The 22,642-nt window shown below is 40.0% G+C and overlaps 1 protein-coding gene across 3 annotated transcripts in view; it reads right to left on the bottom strand.

Moving 5' to 3' along the window:
* KRIT1 (KRIT1 ankyrin repeat containing) overlaps window positions 1-22,642 on the bottom strand; it is a 53,314-nt gene that overhangs the window by 20,464 nt on the left and 10,208 nt on the right. For 2 of the 3 annotated variants that reach the window (XM_005282399.5, XM_065583074.1), the window contains 10 exons: window positions 16,423-16,547; window positions 14,998-15,157; window positions 13,094-13,186; window positions 11,844-11,973; window positions 8,021-8,264; window positions 6,742-6,857; window positions 6,167-6,310; window positions 3,828-3,984; window positions 2,008-2,115; window positions 293-449 (listed from right to left, as the gene is read on the bottom strand). In XM_005282399.5, the coding sequence (XP_005282456.1) occupies window positions 293-449; window positions 2,008-2,115; window positions 3,828-3,984; window positions 6,167-6,310; window positions 6,742-6,857; window positions 8,021-8,264; window positions 11,844-11,973; window positions 13,094-13,186; window positions 14,998-15,157; window positions 16,423-16,524 (1,411 nt within the window). In that variant the 5' untranslated portion in view covers window positions 16,525-16,547. The remainder of the gene's footprint in view (window positions 1-292; window positions 450-2,007; window positions 2,116-3,827; window positions 3,985-6,166; window positions 6,311-6,741; window positions 6,858-8,020; window positions 8,265-11,843; window positions 11,974-13,093; window positions 13,187-14,997; window positions 15,158-16,422; window positions 16,548-22,642) is intronic. The other variant, XM_005282400.5, reaches the window with a different exon arrangement.

A 22,642-nucleotide genomic window follows, 5' to 3' on the forward strand; every position in this document is an offset into this window, starting at 1 on the left:
GCTCAGCTCCAAAGTCTCGTCTAACTAACAGCCAACTCTTTATCAATCTAGTCATGTCTAGGTTTTTTGCAATTGCCTCTCTGCACTACAGTGAGCAAAATTCTCATAAGTTTTTTAAAGGTCTCAAGAATGACTCAGCAATGCAGAAAATGACAGGACAATGTGTATGACTAAAGAAAGCTGGCAAGATTATTGTTTGGTGTACCAGTCTTGCTTGTGTCCTTTATTACTTTAGCAAGACAGTTACAAAAATAAATGTAAAAAAACAAAATCCAAAACAATAACTACTTACTAAGGTTCTCAGAACAAATCCAAATAGTGAAATACTGCTGTGTTTCTTGAGACAGACGCATTCCTTCCATTATCTGCTGTACAGTAGTATTGTTTCCATGTTTCAACTCAACAGAACGATATGACCCATCCATTCGATAAATCCGTACCTTTTCATACTATGGCAAAAATATATAAAAATATCATTAAAAAAATGGGAGACAAATTAATCATAAGTTAAAATCCCACTCTTCTATTGCTTTCATTTCCACAAACATCAATTTTTAATCCAATTTAGAAGCATTTACATTTTGAGAAAAATAATTTTGCAGAATTCTTTTATATTTATCTTGGATCAGAACACCCTTCACAGATCTGTGGGGCCTCCGAGACCCATATAGCATTGTCTCTCTCTACATTTCTATACCATGCCCATTACCATAGTAGCTAAGGTGCAGATTTTAAAGGTATTTAGGTGTTGCAATGCTGAGCAGAACAATGCATAAATACCTTTAAAAATCTGGGGCTAAGTGCCTATGTATATCCTGCCACATGCATTATGTGATTACTACTACTGATTGACTATGAATTATGCACACAACTAGTTTATATTAAAACATCTTATTGTTACCTTTTCCTCCCTCCATCCCTCTAATTTGTTTCACTTATCCTTTAAGTCTTATCTTTTAGGCCATAAACTCTTTGGGGGCAAAGGCCTTAAATTTATTATATGTTTGTACAGCTCCTAGCACAAGGTGACCCCCAATCTACTTGAGATCTTTAGGCACTACTACTACTACTAATTTTTACTCAAAACTCCCATTAACTTCATTGGATTGTGGGTGCAGAACACGTCTCACTACAGCCATGCTTTAAGCACGTGACTAACTTTTATGTATACCGTAAATAATCCCACTTAAATCAATGGGACTACTCATGTGCTTAAGTACCAAGCTGAACTGAGAGCTTAAACTTCTTATCTCCAGTTGTTTCAATGCTTTAGCGGTTTAAAAAAAAGTTACACTGCTATTATAATAATTTTTGCATTTCCCCATCTCCCCTCTGCTCAGCCTTTCCCAAAAAAATTCAGAGACCAAGCCTGGAAACTTTTAGCCAGAAAGGTGAATGTCTTGGAATATTATGATTGCCTGAAAATGAGGTTGGAATGGAAAACATTTGTAATCTTAACTATAGCACTTGCTCCCACTTCTACTGTAGTAACTTCAATTACCAAATACTTAGTTTTACTATATTAATCTGATTATATTAGAAGGCAATAACATCTCTTATGCTCAGAGCTTAGAACAACTGCTTTATAAGGCAAAATTAGAGGGATCAGTTCCTTCTTCAGTAACACTGAAAGTCAAATGAAAACGTGCTTAAAAACAACATATCGGCAGACTGTATCAATATATAAAACGCTGGCATACATACAAAAGCAAGCAGTGGTAGAATGATCAGTAGTGGCAGTAGAATTTGTGCTATTTTATACTTCCAGAAATCAAAATATTACATTTTAAAATCTTGCACACAGCTGTAGAGCCATAGATACAAGATACAAACATTTAAAATGACAAATGTTCATTTCACACCAAAAATCTAAATACATGCAGAGTACATGTCCTGTAGACTGTCATTGCTATATGTGGACCTACCACATCTTGGTTTTCCACTCTGTATACATTTTCTAAGACTTTCAAATATGACTACTAAACTGTTTAAAAGGTAAACACATACAGGTTTATTTATGGCTTCCTTCAACAGTTTTGCTGTTTCTTCCCAATCATTTTGTTTGCTCTCTTCGCAGACATTCAATGGGGATCTTCCTTGTTGATCAGTAATGTGCTACAAATATGAACAGAAAGCCTGGCATAAATATAGTTTTCAATCTAGAAAGGTAAATGTTAACAAGTTTTGAAGATAACTAAAATATCTGGGATTTTCAATAATGTTAATTAAAAACCTCCCTTGTTCATAGAGTTCAGAAGTTTGATTGTTTAAATCCTTTTCATTAATTGTACTTCTCTGTTTATTTTATCTGTTTCTGGCAGCCTCTCCACAGGAAATCACTGGGATAAGAAGAGCAGGTGTGTTTGCAGGCCAAGACTGAGGTGTGTTGGCAGAGTTGTTTGAAAAACCTTGCATAGAACTTGCTTACACTAAATCTTATTCTAGTCAGAGCTGTCAGTCATTTATTACATAAGCACCAATTTGACTCCATTTAAAATAGCATTTTAGTATTTTAATTTTGTGCTACTGTGCATTCTGACATATATTCTACATATAGAGTAAAATGCATAGTCATAGATCTTCTGTGGTTGTGCTGGTGGTGGAGAGGGGGTTTTGAAGTTCCCATACAGAAGAACATAAGAATGAGTCCATCTAGTCCAGTATCCTGTCTTCTGACAGTGGACAGTGCCAGGTGCTCCAGAGGGAATGAACAGAACAGGTAATCATCAAGTGATCCATCCCGTCGCTCATTCCCAGCTTCTGGCAAACAGAAGCTAGGGACACCATTCCTGCCCATCCTGGCTAATAGCCATTGATGGACCTATCCTCCATGAATTTATTTAGTTCTTTTTTGAACCCTGTTATGGTCTTGGCCTTCACAACATCCTCTGGCAAGGAGTTCCACAGGTTGACTGCACTGTGTGAAGAAATACTTCCTTTTATATACAACTTACTTATTATCAGTAAATTAAATGTAATATAACTAACAACCAAAACTACTGCCCCACTTGATGGGGTTATAACTTCAGTCCTATAATGTATTTTCCATCTGTACATTTTCATCACACTATGTGCATTTGTTATTGGACACAGTAGTATATACAACAAATGTATACAAAAATGGTGCAGAATTTGATTGCTTCCCTCTTTCTAACCTTTGTATGCTGCAGAAAAGAGTGGAACTAACACCACACATCTCTTATAAGTGTGACTACTTTGCTTGTATTTGGACATATCCTGCTCTGCTCCTCTTTATCTACTTCTTGGCTTTTTTTTTTTTTTTTTTTTTTTTTTTTACTATAAGCTCTTATAGGGCCAGGCACTGTCTCTTTCTATGTGTCTACAGAGCACCTAGAACAATGCAGCCTAGCCCTGATTGGAGCCTATCGATTCGATAGCAATAATAAAAAAAAAAAAGACTTTTAACTAGATAAATAATAGAAATGTGCAATTCAAGCAAAAGCCAGAGACTGAGGAATTTACTTCTTCATAATTAATAGGAATTTTACAAAAGATAGTGAGAGTTTAGACTAAAATCTCTAGTAAAATCCAGTTAAAGTACAGTTGACAAAGGGGGCAAATATAAATCAGTCTGTATGTTTGGGCAGATTAAGTTTTAAGATGGAGTTTCCTATGATAATTGTACAACTGGAATTTGGGAGTTTAAAATGTATGTCCTTTCAAATTTAATTTAAGAGACAATTAAGAACTAAACTGCATTTATTTGTTTTTACCTTGGGAACTGGAGACATAATATATATGAGAGATATTGTAAGTGTGTGCTGCAACTGTAGGTAAAAATCATTCCAGTTACAAAGGTATCTTACTCTGTCAATTTCCAGATGGTTTAGAAGAATTTTCACAATTTCAACATGTCCTCCTCCAGCAGCAAAATGAAGAGGAGAGCTAAGTTGTCCATTCAGTAGGTTTGGATTACATTTCCCTTTCTCCAGCAACATTCGAGTGGCTTCAACTTTTCCATACCTACAAGAGAGATTAAAAGCAGAATGGCCACAACAATGAACACAACAAGATTTTTTTAAAAAACCTATTTCAGATGCTTTCAGAGATATTCCTGAACGTTTTAGGACATATGGCATATTTAGAATAGGGAAATGTGGTCTGGATGCAATTACTATAATGTGGGTGTACAACTGGCTCAAAAATCGTACTCAAAGAGTACTTATCAATTATTTGCTCTCAAACTGTGAGGATGTTTCTAATGGGATCCCGTAGGAGTCTGTCGTGGGTCCAATACTATTCAATATTTTCATTAAATTACTTGAATAATCAAGTGGAGACTATGCTTATAAAATTTGCAGAACACACACCATGCTGGGTGGGGTTGCAAACACTTCGGAGGACGGATTAGAACTCAAAATGATCTTGATACATAGGAGAATTGGTCTGAAATTAACAAGATGAAATTTAATGAAGACAAATGCAAATTACTACACTGAGGAAGGAAATACCAAATGTACAACTACAAAATGGGGAATAACTGACTAAGCAGTAGTATTGCAGAAAAGGACCTGGGGATTACAGTGGATCACAAATCTAATATGAGCCAATGATGTGATTCAGTTGCAAAAAAAGAAAAATATCATTCTGGGATGTATTAGTAGGAGTGCCAGAAGCATGATGTGGGAGGTAACTGCTCTGCTCTACTCCGTCTTCAAACATATTAAGGGATGTTACAAAGAGAACAGTGATCAATTGTTCTCCATCACCACTGAAGGTAGGACAAGAAGTCGTCAATTTAGTTTGCAGCAAAGGAAATTTAGATTATATATTAGGAAAAACTTTCTAACTATAATGATAGTTAAGTACTGCAATAGACTTCCAAATGAGGTCATGGAATCCCTGTCATTGGAGATTTTTAAGACAAAACACCAGTCAGGGACGGTCTAGGTATACTTGGGTCCTGCCTCAGCACAGGAAGGGTTGAGGTCCTTTCTAGCCCTATATTTCTATGATGCTGAGCTGTCTTGTGAACAATTTTAGTTCAGACTACAGGAATGCAGAGCAGAATTCTTCTTTTCTGGATAAACCTACTCCTCAGTAAAGGCTATTTACATGTGTAGTTTGGTGGGAAGTGGATTTGAGCCATTTGAATTTTTTGAGAGCTAAAAACGTTTTATAATGCTTTAAAAGAAGTTTAATTTCTTTCACTCTTCAATAATTCAAATAACAGCTGAAGAATGTTTCCTCATTTTCCATAAAATTTTACCTCTGGGCTAAGAAAACACATAAGGATAATTATCCAAAGGATGTATTTTCAGACGGTTAGGATCATGTGAAAAGAAGGGTTATAATGAAACTTCTGATGTAATGTTATCTATAGTGGCCAGGTTACAACTATAAGACATGCTGTAGAAACACTGCATAGAACCAGAAGTAAATACTGAAATAACAAAAATAAAAGAACATGTTATTTAAAGTTCTTGCTCTCTGTGTACTTTCAAAATGGAATAATCAAGCCATTGTTTAATAATAATGCTCTTCACTTCTATACCACATTCTATTTAAGGGTTCCCACGCATGACATTAAAATCAAAAGATTTTAAAAATCCAGTTTATTTTGCATCATTTATGTGGTTAACTTTCTGCATTTGTCTCAGCATAGACAAAAATCAATGAAGTCAGTTTCACATTTGTTCATATGTCAGTTTCACTTTCAAATTCTCAGTACTGTAATATTTGCAGAAGAATGATTAATTTAAAGATTGAATTAAATATTGACACATTTCTATTGGTCTGAGGGTCTGTAATTGTTTTAATAAAATCTAAATTTTGGGCTACATAGGAATTGGTATTCTGGATCAGACCCATGGTCCATCTGGTCCAGTACACTCTCTCTGATGGGGCCAGCACCAAATATTTCAGAGGAAGGTACAAGAAAACTAGCATTAGGCTGCCGTAGGACAATGTCCCATTAGATCTCCACCTTCTAAACCCTTTAGTCAGAGATCAGCTTAAACCTTGAAGCACGAGGTTTAATTTCTCTTTCAACATTTTTTTTATATTAACTATAAGAACAAATGACAACTAAAATTCTAGAGTTTGGACTTCCTGGCATTTAATTACTATTTTAAACCACACAAGTGCTTAGTGGTTTTCAGCCATAAATACCAGAAATACATTCACTTGGAAAAAAAATACTCACCAGCACGCATAATGGATAGGTGCCCAATGGTCACTGTCTAACTGGTTGACTGAAAAGTTGTCATCTAGAAGGCGACTAAGTAATTCAGAGTCTCCTTCACAAGCACTGCGATGAAGAGGGAAATCATCTACCCATTGGCGCTCTCTAGTAATGAAAAGCAAAATATGAAAAAGATGCAACTCACTTATATTTCAACAATCAAACATAAAGAAATATAAAAATGACAACTTATGGGCATCTAATGATGTGCACAAAGCACAAGCAGCTAAAATGCGTCAATGTTTATACAATTAGAACTTAGGTAGACAGATGGCCAGACATGACTAATATTCATCATGCTAAGAAACATGCATTTTAGTGTTGCCTCATCCTCCAACTGTCCCCCCCACTCCACCTTACATTTGTTTGTTTCACCAATCTGTTGTGTTGTGCTGCAAACAGTTTGGGGACTACTTTTTATATAAGTCTTTGTGCAGTCCCTAGGGCAATGGGGCCCTGCTCCCTGAATGGGGCCTTAGACACTACTGTAATATGAATAAATAATATAAAACATAATTATATAAGTGTAACAGTACTTGTCTTCCGTGACACTGCTCATGCTGCGTTGCCACTTTTCTCGTTTTGGAATCTGAATCTTTGAATAGTCTGGAGCTCCAAGACCAAAGTATGGATTTATAACCACTTTATCAACCTAGGAAGACAACATAATATTAAAAAATAAAAAAAATAAAAAATAAAAAAAGTCTGAAAACCTTCTCATTGAGACTTCAACAAACCAATTGCAATTACTTGTACGTTCTGTGGAACCAATGTAAACAGTACAGTAACTCCTCGCTTAGCATTGTAGTTATGTCCCTGAAAAAGGCAACTTTAAGCAAAACGATGTTAAGCGAATCCAATTTCCCCATAAGAATTAATGTAAATGGGGGGGGGGGGGGGGCTAGGTTCCAGAGAAATTTTTTTCACCAGACAAAAGAGTATGTTATATATATGTATACACAGTATAAGTTTTAAACAAACAATTTAATACTGTACACAGCAATGATGATTGTGAAGCTTGGTTTAGGTGGGTGGAGTCAGAGGGTAGAATATTTCCTAGGGAATGCCTTAACTGCTAAAGAGAGAGATGTGCATTGCCCCTTTAAGTACGCTGACCCCACTCTAAGAACATTGCCTTTTTAGATCAGCAAGTTGAGACAGCAGCTGCTGCCTGCAAGCTCCCTCCGTCCTGAGCCCTGTCGTGTCCCCCCCGTGCTCTATGGAAATGGGGTAAGCAGGTCGCAGGGGGGAATGGGACACCCTGATATTAGCCCCCCCCCCCCCCCCCAGCAAGCAGGAGGCTCCGGGGAGCAGCTCCAAGGCAGAGGGCAGGAGCAGCACATGGCAGTGGGGGAAGGGACAACTGAACTGCCGGCAATTGATAGCCTGCTGGGCGGCTGCCACAGGGAACTTAGGGGCGCGGGGAGCTGATAGGGGGGCTGCTGGGGACCTGATGAGGGGGCTGCCGGTCCACCCTGGTTCCAAGCCCCCACCAGCTAGCTGCAAAGGGCTGCTCTTTCTGCAAGCAGTGGACAAAGCAGGCGGCTGCCAAACGATGTTATAAGGGAGCATTGCGCAACTTTGAACGAGCATGTTCCCTAATTGATTAGAAATGAAACAACGTTAACAGTGACGACTTTAAGTGAGGAGTTACTGTAACTTGTTGCTATTAAGGGGACAGATTTTCAAATTCGCACATTTGAAAATCAAATCTGGCCACAAGCATTGGACTGAGAAAACCTATGTTAAAGTTCAATACATGATTATCAAATCCCTTTCACAACTAAAATATAGTTCATACTACAAAACTCTTACCCTGTTGGTATACTGAAGATCTGACCCAAACAAAGGGTTGTAGATACACATATCTGCTTTCTCCAGCGCCAACATTTTGCTCTTTATTTCTAATGCAGTATATCCCATGTGTAGAGAGCTCTCCGTCTGACCAGGTTCAATAGCATATGCAGGGTTTGAAACATTAGTTTTAATCCTCTCAAGAGGAGATGGTCTGAATAAAGCTGGGATGGAATGAGATTGTGTATGTCGTTCATCTAACCACCTGGAGAACAGAATGGAAAAGTCACACTAGTATTTTGAAGATAAATAAAGGCTAATTTTTTAGCCACATTGGGTACACCACTTTTGGGGAAGTCAAAGGTTGTTGTGTGCATGAAGAAGCTACAGAATCAGGCCCTAAATCTGTTATATGAATTGCTCCTCTGACTCTGAGGAGTGCTTTTACTGACACGGAGGGAGGGACCTGCCCCCTGTTTAGGTCAAGCTGGGGTGAAACATAGGGCCATTCACACACTCCTCTTGCTGATTTTGCCACCCACATATGCATTGTGGGGCATAACTTAGGGCAAGCATTTGGTCTTTATCTTCTGGAGACTGCCTTGGCATTTAATTGCTGATTTAATGTTGTTGTTCTGTTGATTGCTGTGGGATTTTGGGGCTTTTTTTAGGTCAAGTCATATTTGTGTGTGGGTTCTCTCACATACTGTAATATACAAGTTTGGGGTGGACATCATCTTTGCAGGGGAAAAAATTATTTGGTTATTTAGGCCAGGATGAGAGGGAGATAAAGAGGGATATATACCAGAATTGTGGTATTCACTGTGTAGCTAGGATGGAAACACTCACAAGCAGAGGCTGCCTTAGTCTGTCTCAGTGGCAGCTTTGGCTTTTTGGCCGCCCCAAGCCAAAACACGGGGCGGCCAGAACGGCAAAGCAAAAAAAAAAAAAAAACCTGAGGCGCAGCCAGAGCACGGGTGTAGGGGGGGAAGGGAAGGGAGCGGGCGGGAGAGAGAGAGAAGGGGGGGCGGCCAGGGCTACAGCAGGGGCGCTGCCACGCGGCCCCTCCTGCTGCACCGCCTCCTGCCGCGAGGGCTCTGCTCCGGTCGGCGGGGAGGGAAGGAAGAGGACTGCCCTGCAGGGCGCTCTGGTCCTCTGCGCCGCTGCCCCCTACAGGGCGGCCGGAGTGGAACAAGAACAAACAAACAAACAAAAAAAGCGGCCGTGCCGTCCTAGGATTGGGCAGAATGCCGCTTCCAACAATCTGCCGCCACAAGCACCAGCTTGCTCAGTTGGTGCCTGGAGCCGGCCCTGGCTCTAATCTCTCTATGGGAGCGGAGTATGGCTTGTGGTCCAAGCCATGTGTCCAAACATGGGTAGACTGGATGGTATCTCTAGCTGGGTAGTTTCTTCTGACTTTGGGTTCTCCTAGTCAGGACAAAGGGTGTCCTGGACATCAGCTACCCTTTGCTGCAAAGAATACCTTAATTCCTTCCATTTGTTTACAATATTGTTTATTTGGTAAAGTTGTGGCCACTGTGCAATAAACTGTTCCTGGCTTGTGAGAAGTCTTTTGAATAAGTACCCCATTAGATGGCTAAGGCAGGGGTCTCAAACCTCCCCAATGTGGACCACGGGGCTCAGCAGTTTTGGGGCCAGGTCTCTCCCTTGGCCCCACCTGCTTCCCCCAGGCGCTCCCCCCTCACCCCCCAAGGGCCTGGCAGCACAGCGGAGCTGAGCGGCATCTGCCTGCTTGCTCCAGGGGCTGCCGGCCCCTCCCCGTGGCATTGGGGCAGGGCTATGCTTCCACACGCTGCCCCTTCTCCAAGCGCCCCTGCAGCCAATAAGAAGCTGCGGGGGTGATTCCTGGGGGCAGCAGCGCACGGAGGCTCTCCCGCCCCCCCAGAGCCCCAGGTAAGCGCCGCACCCGACCCCCTCCTAGAGCCTGCACCCCTTCCTCCTTCCCACACACCCCCTCCTGCCCCCAAACTCCCTCCCAGAACCTGCACCTCTTCCCCATACCCCCAGCCCCCAAACTCCCTCCCAGAGCCTGCACCCCCTCCCCACACACCCCCAGCCTCCAAACTCCCTCCCAGAGCCTGCAGCCCCTCCCCACACACCCCCAGCCTCCAAACTCCCTCCCAGAGCCTGCAACCCCACCCCCTCCTCCTGCACCCCCACTCTCTGCCCCAGCCCTGAGCCTGCACCAGCACCCAAACTCCATCCCAGAGCCTGCACCCCAGACCCTCTCCCCCACCCAAACTTCCTCCCCTTCTGCACCCAAACTCCCTCCCAGAGCCTACATCCCAATCCCCTGCCCCAGACCTCCTCCCCCACCCAAACTCCCTCCCAGAGCCTTAGGCAGGTGGGCGGCAGAGTTTTTTTTTTGGGGGGGGGCAGAGTTTTGGTCGGCATAAGTGACATTATTGGTCCACTGGGAGGATTTGAGGACTGGCACTGGCCCTAAAGTAAATTGAGTTTGAGACCCCTGGGCTAGGGTGTTAAACTTTTCAGAGATATTTCTTCAGTCGGTCTAAAGACTCAATTAGATGACATAGCATCAGTTACATTCTGTTCACATTTCCAAGGTTTTCTTCACAACCATAAAATCTGGAAACAAACATATTAAATGGAAGCTTAGATTCTAGGGCATCCATTCAATGACAGGTAAGTTTGACAATTACCACTGCGAAGCAGACAGAAACTGTTATGACTATCAGTGCTAATAAATAAAAAAATAACATATAACTTATACTTTGCTATTGTCTTTGGCCCTGATCCTGCCATCATTTATGCATGTGCTTAGCTTCACTCACCTGAGCCGTTCTATTGAATTCAATGTTTGTAGAACAGTTCAGACAAGCCACATCAGTATTTCTTCATTTTTGAAGATAAAATGAAGTACTGATTGTTTTACCACTGAATGGAACAGCACGAGTAAAGTTAAGAGCGTGTGTGTTTGCAGGATCAGAATTTAGGAGTGAGTCACTTTTAAAATCTCAAAAAAAAAAAAAAAAATAATCACAAAAAATGTCTTTGCTACACGGAGCTGAAGAAGTCAGTCTCACCAAAAATATGTGGTTAGCCAATTTCCAAAAGATTAGAAATCAGATTAAAGTAATTATCTGTAAATTTTCATAATTATCTAATTTAAAAATAAGTGCTGTAAATCTGGGGAAGACACGCTATATTATTCAAAAGTAACAGGTTTAAATCCTAGTTTAAATGCAAATCTCAGTGCAATCTAGACTATGGAGATGCTAAGGTGATTTAATTATACTCTGGCAAATGTTATTAGTTTATCATTAAGATTATCTATATAAGATGTAGGTATTCTTAATATTCTTGCATATCACTTCTAATGAACTAGAAGTGAACAAGCCTCTTTTTGGGAACCTCTAGATCAGGGAGCGGCGCGGGCTGAGGGATGTGGCTGGCCGCGGCTTCCCGCAGCCCCCATTGGCCTGGAGTGGCGAACCACGGCCAGCGGGAGCCGCGATCGGCCGAACCTGTGGACGCGGCAGGTAAACAAACCGGCCCGGCCCACCAGGGTGCTTACCCTGGGGAGCCACGTGCCAAAGGTTGCCAATCCCTGCTCTAGATTGAAAAAAGTATAACCATCTTCACCTCAAAACTATATGGTGTGAAAAATTACAAATAAATCCTCAAGATTTGCTTGTTTTTTTAAATAAACTTACTAAGAAAAAAACATGCGATATCACCATGATTTCCTTCTCAGTGATCACAAGACTGCTGTAAAACAGATCTAATTTTTCATGTTTGCAGACTTCCTTGTCTATTTTCTATTTCTAACCCCGTATTTCTACTAAATGATATTTCTTACTTATCCAAGGCTATTAACATTCTAGCAGTGAGTGTAGCAAAATGAGTGCTGGATTCGCTGCAGACCCTCATGATGTCCTGTAAGCAGTAGAAAACTGGGCATCCAGGACTGTATGCGTATTTTGTATTATCTAAAAAGGAAAGAGAAACAGAAAACTCTTCAACAGCAACAAAAATCCTGTTTTCCTCTTTTGCAGTTATACAATTTCAGCCAAAAGAGATGATATTCTATTTTTAGACTATGGTAGATCAATTTTGCCCAAATGGTAACTGATACAAATTACATATGCGGTGTTTTTGTAGTGGTTTGGTCCCAGGATATTAGAGACACAAGGTGGGTGACGTTATATCTTTTATTGGACTAACTTCCAAAGCTTCTCTCTCTCTCACCAACAGAAGTTGGTTCAATAAAAGATATTATCTGAACCACTTTGCCTCTCACAAATTACATACCAATTCGTATGTAACAAAATTCAATCCAATAAAGTTGCCCTAAATGTATTATAAAATGTTCCATTACTGTCCCACCATTGTGATCATGTTCATTTTCTGAGTTACTGAAAAAAACTGTATACGGTACACTGCTGAAGGAAAAATAACCTGTTAGCTTTGAGAAAGACCTTGCGATTCAAATGGTGTTTATTTGTCAACTTTCACTTTCAAAGCATATCACAAATAGCAAGCGAACATGTTTCCCCAGTAAAACACAAAAAACTTCCATAATATTTTAAATGTATTTTATAGTCCCTTATTATATGAAATATATTTTGCCTTCAGAGACCTACTCAGTATTCCTTACTCAGGCAAGAATGCCCCATTCACTTCCATGGGGACTCTTCTCTCAGAAGAGTGCTGGAAAAGATCCTTTTTTAATGTTTACTTGTGTAAATACAGTAGCCTTTGTAATAAAATTTGTTTTCTTGTTTCTTAATACCAAAATTAACCATTAGTAAATGTATTGAATATATAACAAAATATTGCACTGGGTCTCTAAAAATGCAACATTTTATTTTTTAAAAACTTTGATTCTCTTTAAACTTTGACTAACTACATTTCTCCCCTGGTTTTAGGCATCTGAAGAAACAGACAATTATGGATCTTTATCAACCTCAATCTAATTCTTCCAAACCCAAATATAAATATCACAGCAGTTAACATTTATATAAAATAAATATGTAAATTCTTTAGGAAACAAGGGCTTAACTTTCTCTAAAATACACACAACTTCAGGAATTATGTTTTAAACATTACCTTTGACAACAGTTGGAACAATGAAAAGAGAGGCTTCCCTGCCCACCTTCTCTCCATCAAGAGGAAATTTCTTCATTAACACTACTCGCTTTCCTAACATATTATTAAAACAACAAAGGAAGTCAACTGAGTGTTGGATGGACAAATGGTTGGCAGTTTGATTCTTCCTGGTTCTCAGGAAACAAAATAAAATATTATTTTCTGAAAACTGAGGAAGCAAATTAAATCTGAATAACCCTGAGCAGCTGCATGAATATATGTGCAACTCAACACACATACACAGATTATTAACAGGTAAAGAATTACCATTACTTTCAATTTCTCTTCATATGAATTTTTCCCATGAACCTAATCATTGCCATTGCCCTTCTCTAAACCAGCTCTAAAATCTGTAATATACTTTTTTTAATGGGGTGTGCAGCAACGCACACAGTATTCTACATGAAAGAGAACCACCAATTTATATAATGGTATTATGATGTTTTCCGTATTATTCTGCATCCCATCTTTGTGTAACCCAACATTGATTTGCCTTTTTGACCTCAGCTGCAAATTTAGCAAAGTCTTCACCAAACTGTACACTGCAATGCCCAGATTATTTTCCTGAGTCAATCCTGTTAAGTTAGAACCCTGTGAAGTGTATCAGTAGTTCAAATTTTTCTTTCTTTCATGCATTACTTTACATTTATTAACATTGAATTTAAGTTTCATTGGGTTACCCATTCACTTAGCTTGGTAAAACCCTCTTAAATTCCTCATAGTCTTCTCTGGATTTGGCTAACCAAAATAATTTTGTGCCAGCTGCAAATTTTTGCTACTTCACTACTTACCCCCTTTTCTAGATTGTTAATAATTATATGACCATGGTATAGCTACACCAGCAAAAATCACTCTGGTGTAGAAGCAATTACACTGGCAAAAAGGTGCTTTGGTATAACTTACACAATTCAGAAACAAAATGAGCTATACAGACAAAAGCACTTTTTGCCAGCACAGCTATATCATAAAAAAAAAATCAAAAAAAATCACATCCCTACTCAAAATGGCTATGCCAAGAAAACTTTTAAGTGTAAACGTGGTCTATTAAACAACAATGGTCATAATAGAGAACCTTGAGGCACTCTGCCATTAGGCTTTTGCCCTGATGAAAATGGATTATGTATTCTTAACTCTTTGTTTCTTATCGCTCAACCAGATTTTGATCCATGACAATACTTTATCTCTCACCCCAGAATTACTTAGTTCCTTTACTAGCTTCTTGAGAGGAAACCTGTCAAAGGCCTCAATACAGTCTAAATAAACTATATCAAATGGTTACCCTTTATCCTCTATTTTACTACCATGGACAAAGAATTCTAACAGATAAGTGAGGCACAAATTTCCTTTGCAAAAACTGTGCTAGCTAGATACTATCATATTGCGGATTCCAGATGTTTTATTATTATTTTATTATAACTTTGACAAATTTACCAGGTATAGTTTAAGGCTATCTGGTGCATAATTTTCTGATCATCCCTAAAGCCTTTTTTTAAATTGCTAATTTTTTAATTGTGATTAAGGTTGTGTGCACTGTAATTTAGTTTTTCTAAGTATTTAGAATCTTAGCTGTAAAACTCATTTTGGACTGAAATATTGGTATGGGCACACAAGGTCTCATGTACAATAAACTTGTTAGAAAAGTTTGGGGATTTTTGAGTTTTTTTTTTTTTTTTTTAAGACATTTAGAAGTAAAAGGAAAATAAATGACAGCCTGAGGGTTCAGTTGCATGTTTCTGTTTGCAGACCTTAAAATAGAGCTTGATTTCTAAAACAGATATTGTTTTATTACTTCCTTTAACTGGCCTATTTGAGTAATACAATTATTATAGAGACACCAATACCAAATAAGGAAAAACAATTCTCACCTTTGATACCTTGATTAGCTGGTGAAATTGGTTTGGTGGTTTCTACTACATAATCCAATATGCTCTGGGTTATCTCAGTGCCTCCCTGAAGTTTAGTTTCCAACAAAACTTTCTTTCTCTTTTTCTTTTGTCCTTCAATGGGAACCTCAAGCAACAAAATCTTGCAAACAATAAAATTAAAGAATTATTTAAGAATTACTGAAACATTACTTTTATTTAACAAGCGGACTAGCAAATTTTTGTTTTTAATTAACCAATTGTAGTGCTATGTGAAAAATTCTCTAAATAGCAAGGGTATGTGGGACATTCAACAGATACCGTAAGTGATTTTGAATGTACTTTCACCTGACTTTTCAGGTCCTCAAAGTCATGGATGGCCAACTCCTATGTGACATTCTACTAAGCATTTTACTGCAGACTTCACAACCATCATGAACTCTGCTTGTGGACAAATCCCATGAGTCAGCAATCATTTACAGAATGTATTCCTTTCTATATTTTTAGTATTTTTGATATTGCAGAAGCTGGAATGTGTTTCATTAGGCAAAAATTATGCCGTTAACTATATGATGAATGTTTGATTTTTCTTATTTGAAATCCTTTGATATAAAATAATAAAAGTACAAAGTCATTATACACAGGGCTTTTTATTTATAAAATGGGTATTATAAAAGGAGAAGCATAACTGGCCAGTAAAGATTCCACATTTGTGGGATCTTGGTGCAACTTCACAAATTGGTCCTTGGTAGTCAATTGTAAAAGCAGTGAGAAAATTCAGAAAGTACTAAATGCAAAACAGCCTTGGCCTTACCCTAAAAGACCTGACTCTGTTAACACTTGCACAGAGGTTGTAGGATCAGATTCTAAAACAGCAACTGTTTGACATGTTCCTGTCAATATGCTGCGCTGAGGTTTGATTGTTGATTTTAAGCACACAAAAAATGTAATTAAAAAAAACCACTTCAGAAACTTAGAAGGATGTTACCTGAATTTTTTCTAGTATATGTTGTGATTGTGGCATTTGTTTAAAGTATAACATAATACATTATAGTGTTTTGGTATTTGTTGGGTTAGTACACTAGCCTGAAACAAAGATTCAGCTCCCTCCTCTGCCACAAACTTCCTGTGTGACTGTGGCCAAGTCACTTAGTCTCTCTGTGCCTCAGCTCTCACTCTGTAAAATAGGGATAATTATACTTCCCTATGTCACAAAGGTTTTTCTGAGGATAAATAAATAGATAATAAAAGAGTGGGACACACCTACTATGGTAATGGGAGTTATATAAATACCTAAGATTGCTCAGATAGTAAATCTCTTTTTATCTATCTAAACTGAGGGTTAATTACGGTTTTTGTTTTTCAATTATGTTATTTTTTTCATATTTTCAAACTTTAATCAAAGAAGGTAAAAAAAATTGTTTATACTTCATATGATTTAGCTCGATATTCCCGAGAATTCAGGCTAGCAGTAGTCTTTGGACGAATCACAGCAACATATGCATCTCCTATGTTTTCTGGGTTTCCCATGGTTTATTCTTTTTCATTTATTACTAGAGACAATTAAATAAACAGAAGTAAAAGGTTAGATTGAGGAAACAAGATAAAAACAAACCAAATATATCATACCTTAGCATAAATAATTATATTCACTGATGTTTTCTATTTAAAACAGGTTATTCATTTTTTATTATCTGGAGAAATTGTTTCAATAGTTGTTACAATTCATTTTCCTTTTCATGCACTAAGAGAATGTATCAATGAAAAACCCCTACACTGTACAGAATTAATATGAGTAAACCTCTTCATTAACTTATTTTTATATTTAGGCTTGGATTAGATTTTTTTCTTTTGGATCAGTGTCAGTGAACCTCGATTTCACCATGCACACACAAACTGATGAAAAAATATTACATCAATAATAATTGAAATTTACAGATAGGTAAAGTAACAAAAATGGGAACTTATTTGAGTTTGATTTTAAGATATTTACTTTGCAAATTTTGACATGTGACATTGACAATTTGTATTATAATGGTTGTAAAGCCAACTTTTTGAATATCAGTGGGTACTATCATTAAATAATTGTCAGATGCCCCCACAACTGTGAAAGTTTAAATTGATAAAAATAAAAAAGCTTAAAAACAAACATCAATATTATCCATTGAAATTATAATTTTTAATTTTTTTAAATACAAAATAAAAATAAAATTCTTCCAAGCCTATTTGTAATATAAAGATGACTGTATCTCTTTCAATGAGCACGTAGCCTCCATACAGTAGAATCTCAGAGTTACAAACACCTCAGGAATGTTGATAACTCTGAACAAAATGTAATGGTTGTTCTTTCAAAAGTTTACAGCTGAACATTGACTTAATAGAGCTTTAAAACTTTACTGTGCAGAAGAAAATTGCTACTTTTAACCATCTTAATTTAAATGAAACTAGCACAGAAAGTTTCTTTACCTTGTCAATTTTTTTTTAAACTTTCCCTTTAGTAGTTTATGTTTAACACAGTACTGTACTGTATTTGCTTTTTTTTCGGTCTCTGCTGCTGCTTGATTTCGGGTTCCAAATGAGGTGTGTGATTGATAGGGATGTAAATGTCGTTAAAAAAGTACCCATTTAAACTATTAAAATTATATCAGTTAACCATTTAACTGATTCGGGCCTCACAATGCCTAGGATGGCACGTCTCCCCTCCCCCCATGCCCCGGAGAGATGGGGAAGGGCAGCTGTGCTCATATCGGGGGTGACACAGCAGGCCTAGCCAGGAGGGCCTGGGGCCAATTGGAGGGGGCCCAGCACCCCCCCTACATCCTCAGTACCCAGGGCCCGCCCGGGGGGGGGGCGGGGCAAGTGGGGCAATTTCCTCCAGGCCCCGGGCCCCGCAAGGGCCCCACAAGAATATAGTATTCTATAGTATTGCAACTTTTTTTTATGGAAGAGGCCCCAAAATTGCTTTGCCCAGGCCCCTTGAATCCTCTGGGCGGCCCTGTCAGTACCCAGGAAAAGGGAGAGCAGCCCAAGGTACCTAGTTTGTCCTGATGTGGCCTCCACAAACGGCGCCGTACCACCTCAGCAACGGCTTCCCTTCCCTTCAATTATCAACTGAAGCCACAGGATTGACCAGTGTTCCGGCCGCCTCCACAGCTGAGCTCCTTCCAGTGGCTCATGAGGGGAGGCCAGGGACTACTTTACCTCCCCGACGGGGCCCCCGCAGCCTAAATACATACCCTTGCCCCGCTGGCCACTCCCCGCGAAACCCCCAGACTGGTGGTTTGCTCACCCTACTTCCCTGCACTGCCAGCATTTCTTGGCCTAGTGAGTGGTATCCTTCCACCTGGGTCTGTGTAAGTATTTCCCCTCAGGACAATGGGGCTTAAGGGACTGCTTTTACCAACTAAGGGGTGTACAGGATCCTCCTCACCGCTGGGGCGAAAGACCCCCGCTGGGGTTAGAGTGTTAATATCAACTCAGCCTCTTTAAGAGGGGGCTGGGCTTTCAGTGACCTCTCGTGATACCCACCCCTTCCTGGTTGCCATAGACACCTCTTGCAGCATCCCAAAATGGGTGTCTCTGCTGCAGGAGAACCTGTCTGAGACCCGTGCACAGGCCCCAGCCTCCAGCAAGGACTTCTACAGCTGATTGCCACCCAGAAGGAGGTGGGTGAACAAGGGAGGGTTAATGGTTTGGACTAATACTTACATTTTAACTATTTAACCATTTAATATTTTACATCCCTAGTGCCTGACTAGTAAGTTCGTTACTCTGAGGTTCTACTGTACAGTAACTCCTCACTTAACGTTGTAGTTATGTTCCTGAAAAATGTGACCTGTAAGTGCAACGATGTTAAGTGAATCCAATTTCCCATAAGAATTAATGTAAATCGGGGGGGGGGGGGGGGGGGAGAGGGGGGAGGGTTAGGTTCCAGGGAAGTTTTTTTCACCAGACAAAAGACTATATTATAGATATATTTTATACACAGTATAAGTTTTAAACAAACAAGTTAATACTGTACACAGCAATGATGATTGTGAAGCTTGGTTGAGGTGGTGGAGTCAGAGGATAGAAGAGGGTGGGATATTTCCCAGGGAATGCCTCATAGCTAAATGATGAACTAGCATTCGGCTGAGCCCTCAAGGGTTAACACATTGTTGTTAATGTAGCCTCACACTCTATGAATGGAGGAAGGGGAGACAGCCTGGCAGACAGAGACACACACCGTGTGTGTGTGTGTGATGCGCATTGCCCCATTAAGTACGCTGACCTCACTCTAAGAACATTGCCTTTTTAGATCAGCAAGTTGAGACAGCAGCTTCTGCCTGCAAGATCCCTCCATCCTGAGCCCTGTCGTGTCTCCCCCGTGCTCTATGGAAATGGGGTAAGCGGGTGGCAGGAGCAGGGGTGAGGGGGACACCCTGATATTGGTCCCCCCTCTTCTCTCTTCCTCTGCTGGGGCGGGCTGTCGGTCCACCCTGGTTCAGTGTTTTCCCCAGGAATTGAAATTAGGGGGGTGTTTGAATTTATGGGGGAGGGGAGTTCAGGGCTGATGAGGGGTGAGACTGTGAGGGTGAAGGTGGGCTGTATGGCACAATAGTAAAAACTGAAAACTGTTTCATGACCATTTTATTAAACTCATGTTTTGAAATCATCACACAAATTAAAGTTGGCTACTCAAGCATTCTGTGAAGCACGACATCTACAACCTTCTTGGTTTCTTGTTATAATTTTGCACAACTCTGTTAATGAACTTCTTGAATGCAACACGTTCATCTTTGGTGGCTTCTTGTGTGTCCAGTACTTCCATTCCTTCAATTGATATGCTCTTTAGTTCATTCACATGATCAGGCAGAAGGCAACTTCTTTCAGAACACAAAATTCTATTCAATGATGAAAAAGAACACTCAACTGTAGTTGTTGTGACTGGGAATAGCAAGAGATGAATTCCTACTTCTTTCATCCCAGGAAACATAGCATAAAGATCAGGTCGAGCCACTAGTGATGATAAAAAAGAAGTTGAAGTCAAATCTTCATTCATTCGTCCTATGATATTCCACTCTGTGTTCAAATTTTCTATTCTGTCCTGAGCACATGGCAACCCCATTGCTGGTAGTGCCTCACTTCACTCAACTGTCAGTGTTTTATAGGACAGGGATCTGTTAAAGCTACTTAGAGGTTGAGCAGAATCTAGAAGTCGCTGTTGTAGATTTTTAAGAATAAAGTCTGTGTACTTTTTCAGTTGTCTTAAACACTTCTTGTCCTCTTCACTTAAGGATTCAATATAAATGCCTTCATTAGTCAACTTTGGACTGAAGTCTTTGGGCAGGTCTTCATTACCCGCCAGATCGGCGGGTAGTGATCGATCTACAGGGTCGATTTATCGCATCTAGTGTAGACGCGATAAAATCGATCCCCGATCGCGCTCCCCATCGACTCGCTGCCGTCCACACGGCCAGTAAGTCGACCTAAGATACGCCCACTTCAGCTACGCTATTTGTGCAGCTGAAGTTGCGTATCTTAGATCGACACCCCCCCCCCCCCCCACTAGTGAAGACCTGGACTTTGCATCTTCCAGTACTTTTTCAATGGATAGCTCTGATTGATCCAAATTTAGCTTCTATTGCTGGACAAAGATCTACTACTGTTGTAGCAGATGCCTGGATGGTATTGTTTAATTACCCAAGTGGTTTCAACAGTAGACTTACAAGAGAGACAATAAGAAGAACAGGAGTACTTGTGGCACCTTAGAGACTAACAAATTTATTAGAGCATAAGCTTTCGTGGACTACAGCCCACTTCTTCGGATGCATATAGAAAGAGAGACAATGGCAATAGTCTTCTCTGAATGTAGTAGCAAAAGTAATCCACCAGCCTCACTACTTAGATCCATCCCATCTTGGTAGATACTTTCCAAAGTCAGTAATATCGGCTGGAGTAATTTTAAGACAACAGCCAAGGATCGCTCATGAGAAAGCCAGAGGGTTTTCCCAGGTTGGACTAATTTGAACTTCAGTCCCAGTGTATCTTCTATATTTTCCAAGATATTCAGCCTTTTTGGACTCTTGCTGAAAAAAGAATATAATGAAGACATTAAATTTATAGCTTTTTAAATGTCTTTTGAAGAGTCTGCAGCTTGTACTAGCGCTAGCTGGAGTAGAGGGCCTCTGCAGTGTGTATAGGCAGGGCCGGCTCCAGGCACCAGCTTCTCAAGCAGGTGCTTGGGGCGGCTGCTCCGGAGAGGGACGGAACGTCCAGGTATTCGGCGGCAATTCGGCGGACGGTCCCTCACTCCGCCTGGGAGCGAAGGACCTCCCGCCAAATTGCCGCCGCAGATTGCGATCGCGGCTTTTTTTTTTTTTTGGCTGCTTGGGGCGGCCAAAACCCTGGAGCCGGCCCTGTGTATAGGAGAGATTAGGGTTACCCTTTTCTCTGAGCAAAGCTTGTACTTCACCAGGTCTTCCAGAGAAGTTTGCAGCTCCATCAAATGCACAAGCAGCCATCTGTTTGGGGTCCAATTGACAAGCATTTAATTCTTCTAAGATGTGGGTTGTCGCAGATGAAGACTGTGTCTTCTATAACTTGAACATCTAGAAATGCATCTACTGGCCTACCGCTGACATCAATATAACGTACACAATGACTTAACACTTGCCCATTTGCATCTGTGCATTCATCAGCCATGTATGCAAATTTTTTGAATGTGGTAAGAGAGGTCTTCACTTTTTCAACTGTTGAGTCTTTCACTGTTGCACCATATGCTTCTAGCCAGTCAGTTGAGTTTCTCACAGAAAGATAGTGAGCATTTGCTGGTCTTGTTCGGAACCAGTGTTCAACTTCAGGATGAACAAGTGACAGTGCACTTAACATTGGTCTCCAGTTTGTAGTGTGTGGTATCACTTGCTTAAATAGAAAGTATGATGCCACACCCAGGTTTGTTCGCATGTCTCTTGAGGTTCCACCCAGCTCACAGTGATTTCAGCTGAGCTCTCAGTGGGGGAACCTTGCTGCTAGTGCAGACTGGGCCCTCTCTTCCACTTAGACCTGATTATCAGTGATTTCAGCTGTAGCTGTCACTTAACAAAACAAAAGACTATCTATGGAGCTTAATCAGCTCTGTCTTTAAACAGTGGAGCGGGGCAGGTCAAATAGTACTTGTGACTCAGGCAGCCCATCAAGCAAAACACCTGTCCCCACACTCTCTCTTGATGCCCTCAATCAGCACAGGCTAAGTACAGTTCTAATGTCCTTTACTCATACAATAAGAATAACAACATTTAATTCCCTCCACCCCCGCATTCAACCCCAGCCAAAATCTATCACTTGGGCAACACAGCTCTGTTTGCTGGATATCTAGGTAAATTATGTGCGACTATAAATACAATCTGGCCCTGAAGCCTTTCCCCTCAGCCCCCAGCTCATCACTAGCTGTCAGGGAGAGCTCATGCTTACAAATCATAATTTGGCCAACATCACCGAAATGAATGCACTGACATCGTCATAACAACAAAAGCTGTATAAGGAAGCTAGTCTATGCTCATACTTTTCAAATCTATTATACTTTTTTAGATACACGTATTTTATCATACACTTTATATGCTTTTAAAGTATGTATTAATGTTTCAATTTCAATTCAAATTTCCAAACA

This window comes from Chrysemys picta, chromosome 2 (genome assembly GCF_011386835.1).
Source record: "Chrysemys picta bellii isolate R12L10 chromosome 2, ASM1138683v2, whole genome shotgun sequence".
Lineage (NCBI taxonomy): Eukaryota > Metazoa > Chordata > Testudines > Emydidae > Chrysemys > Chrysemys picta.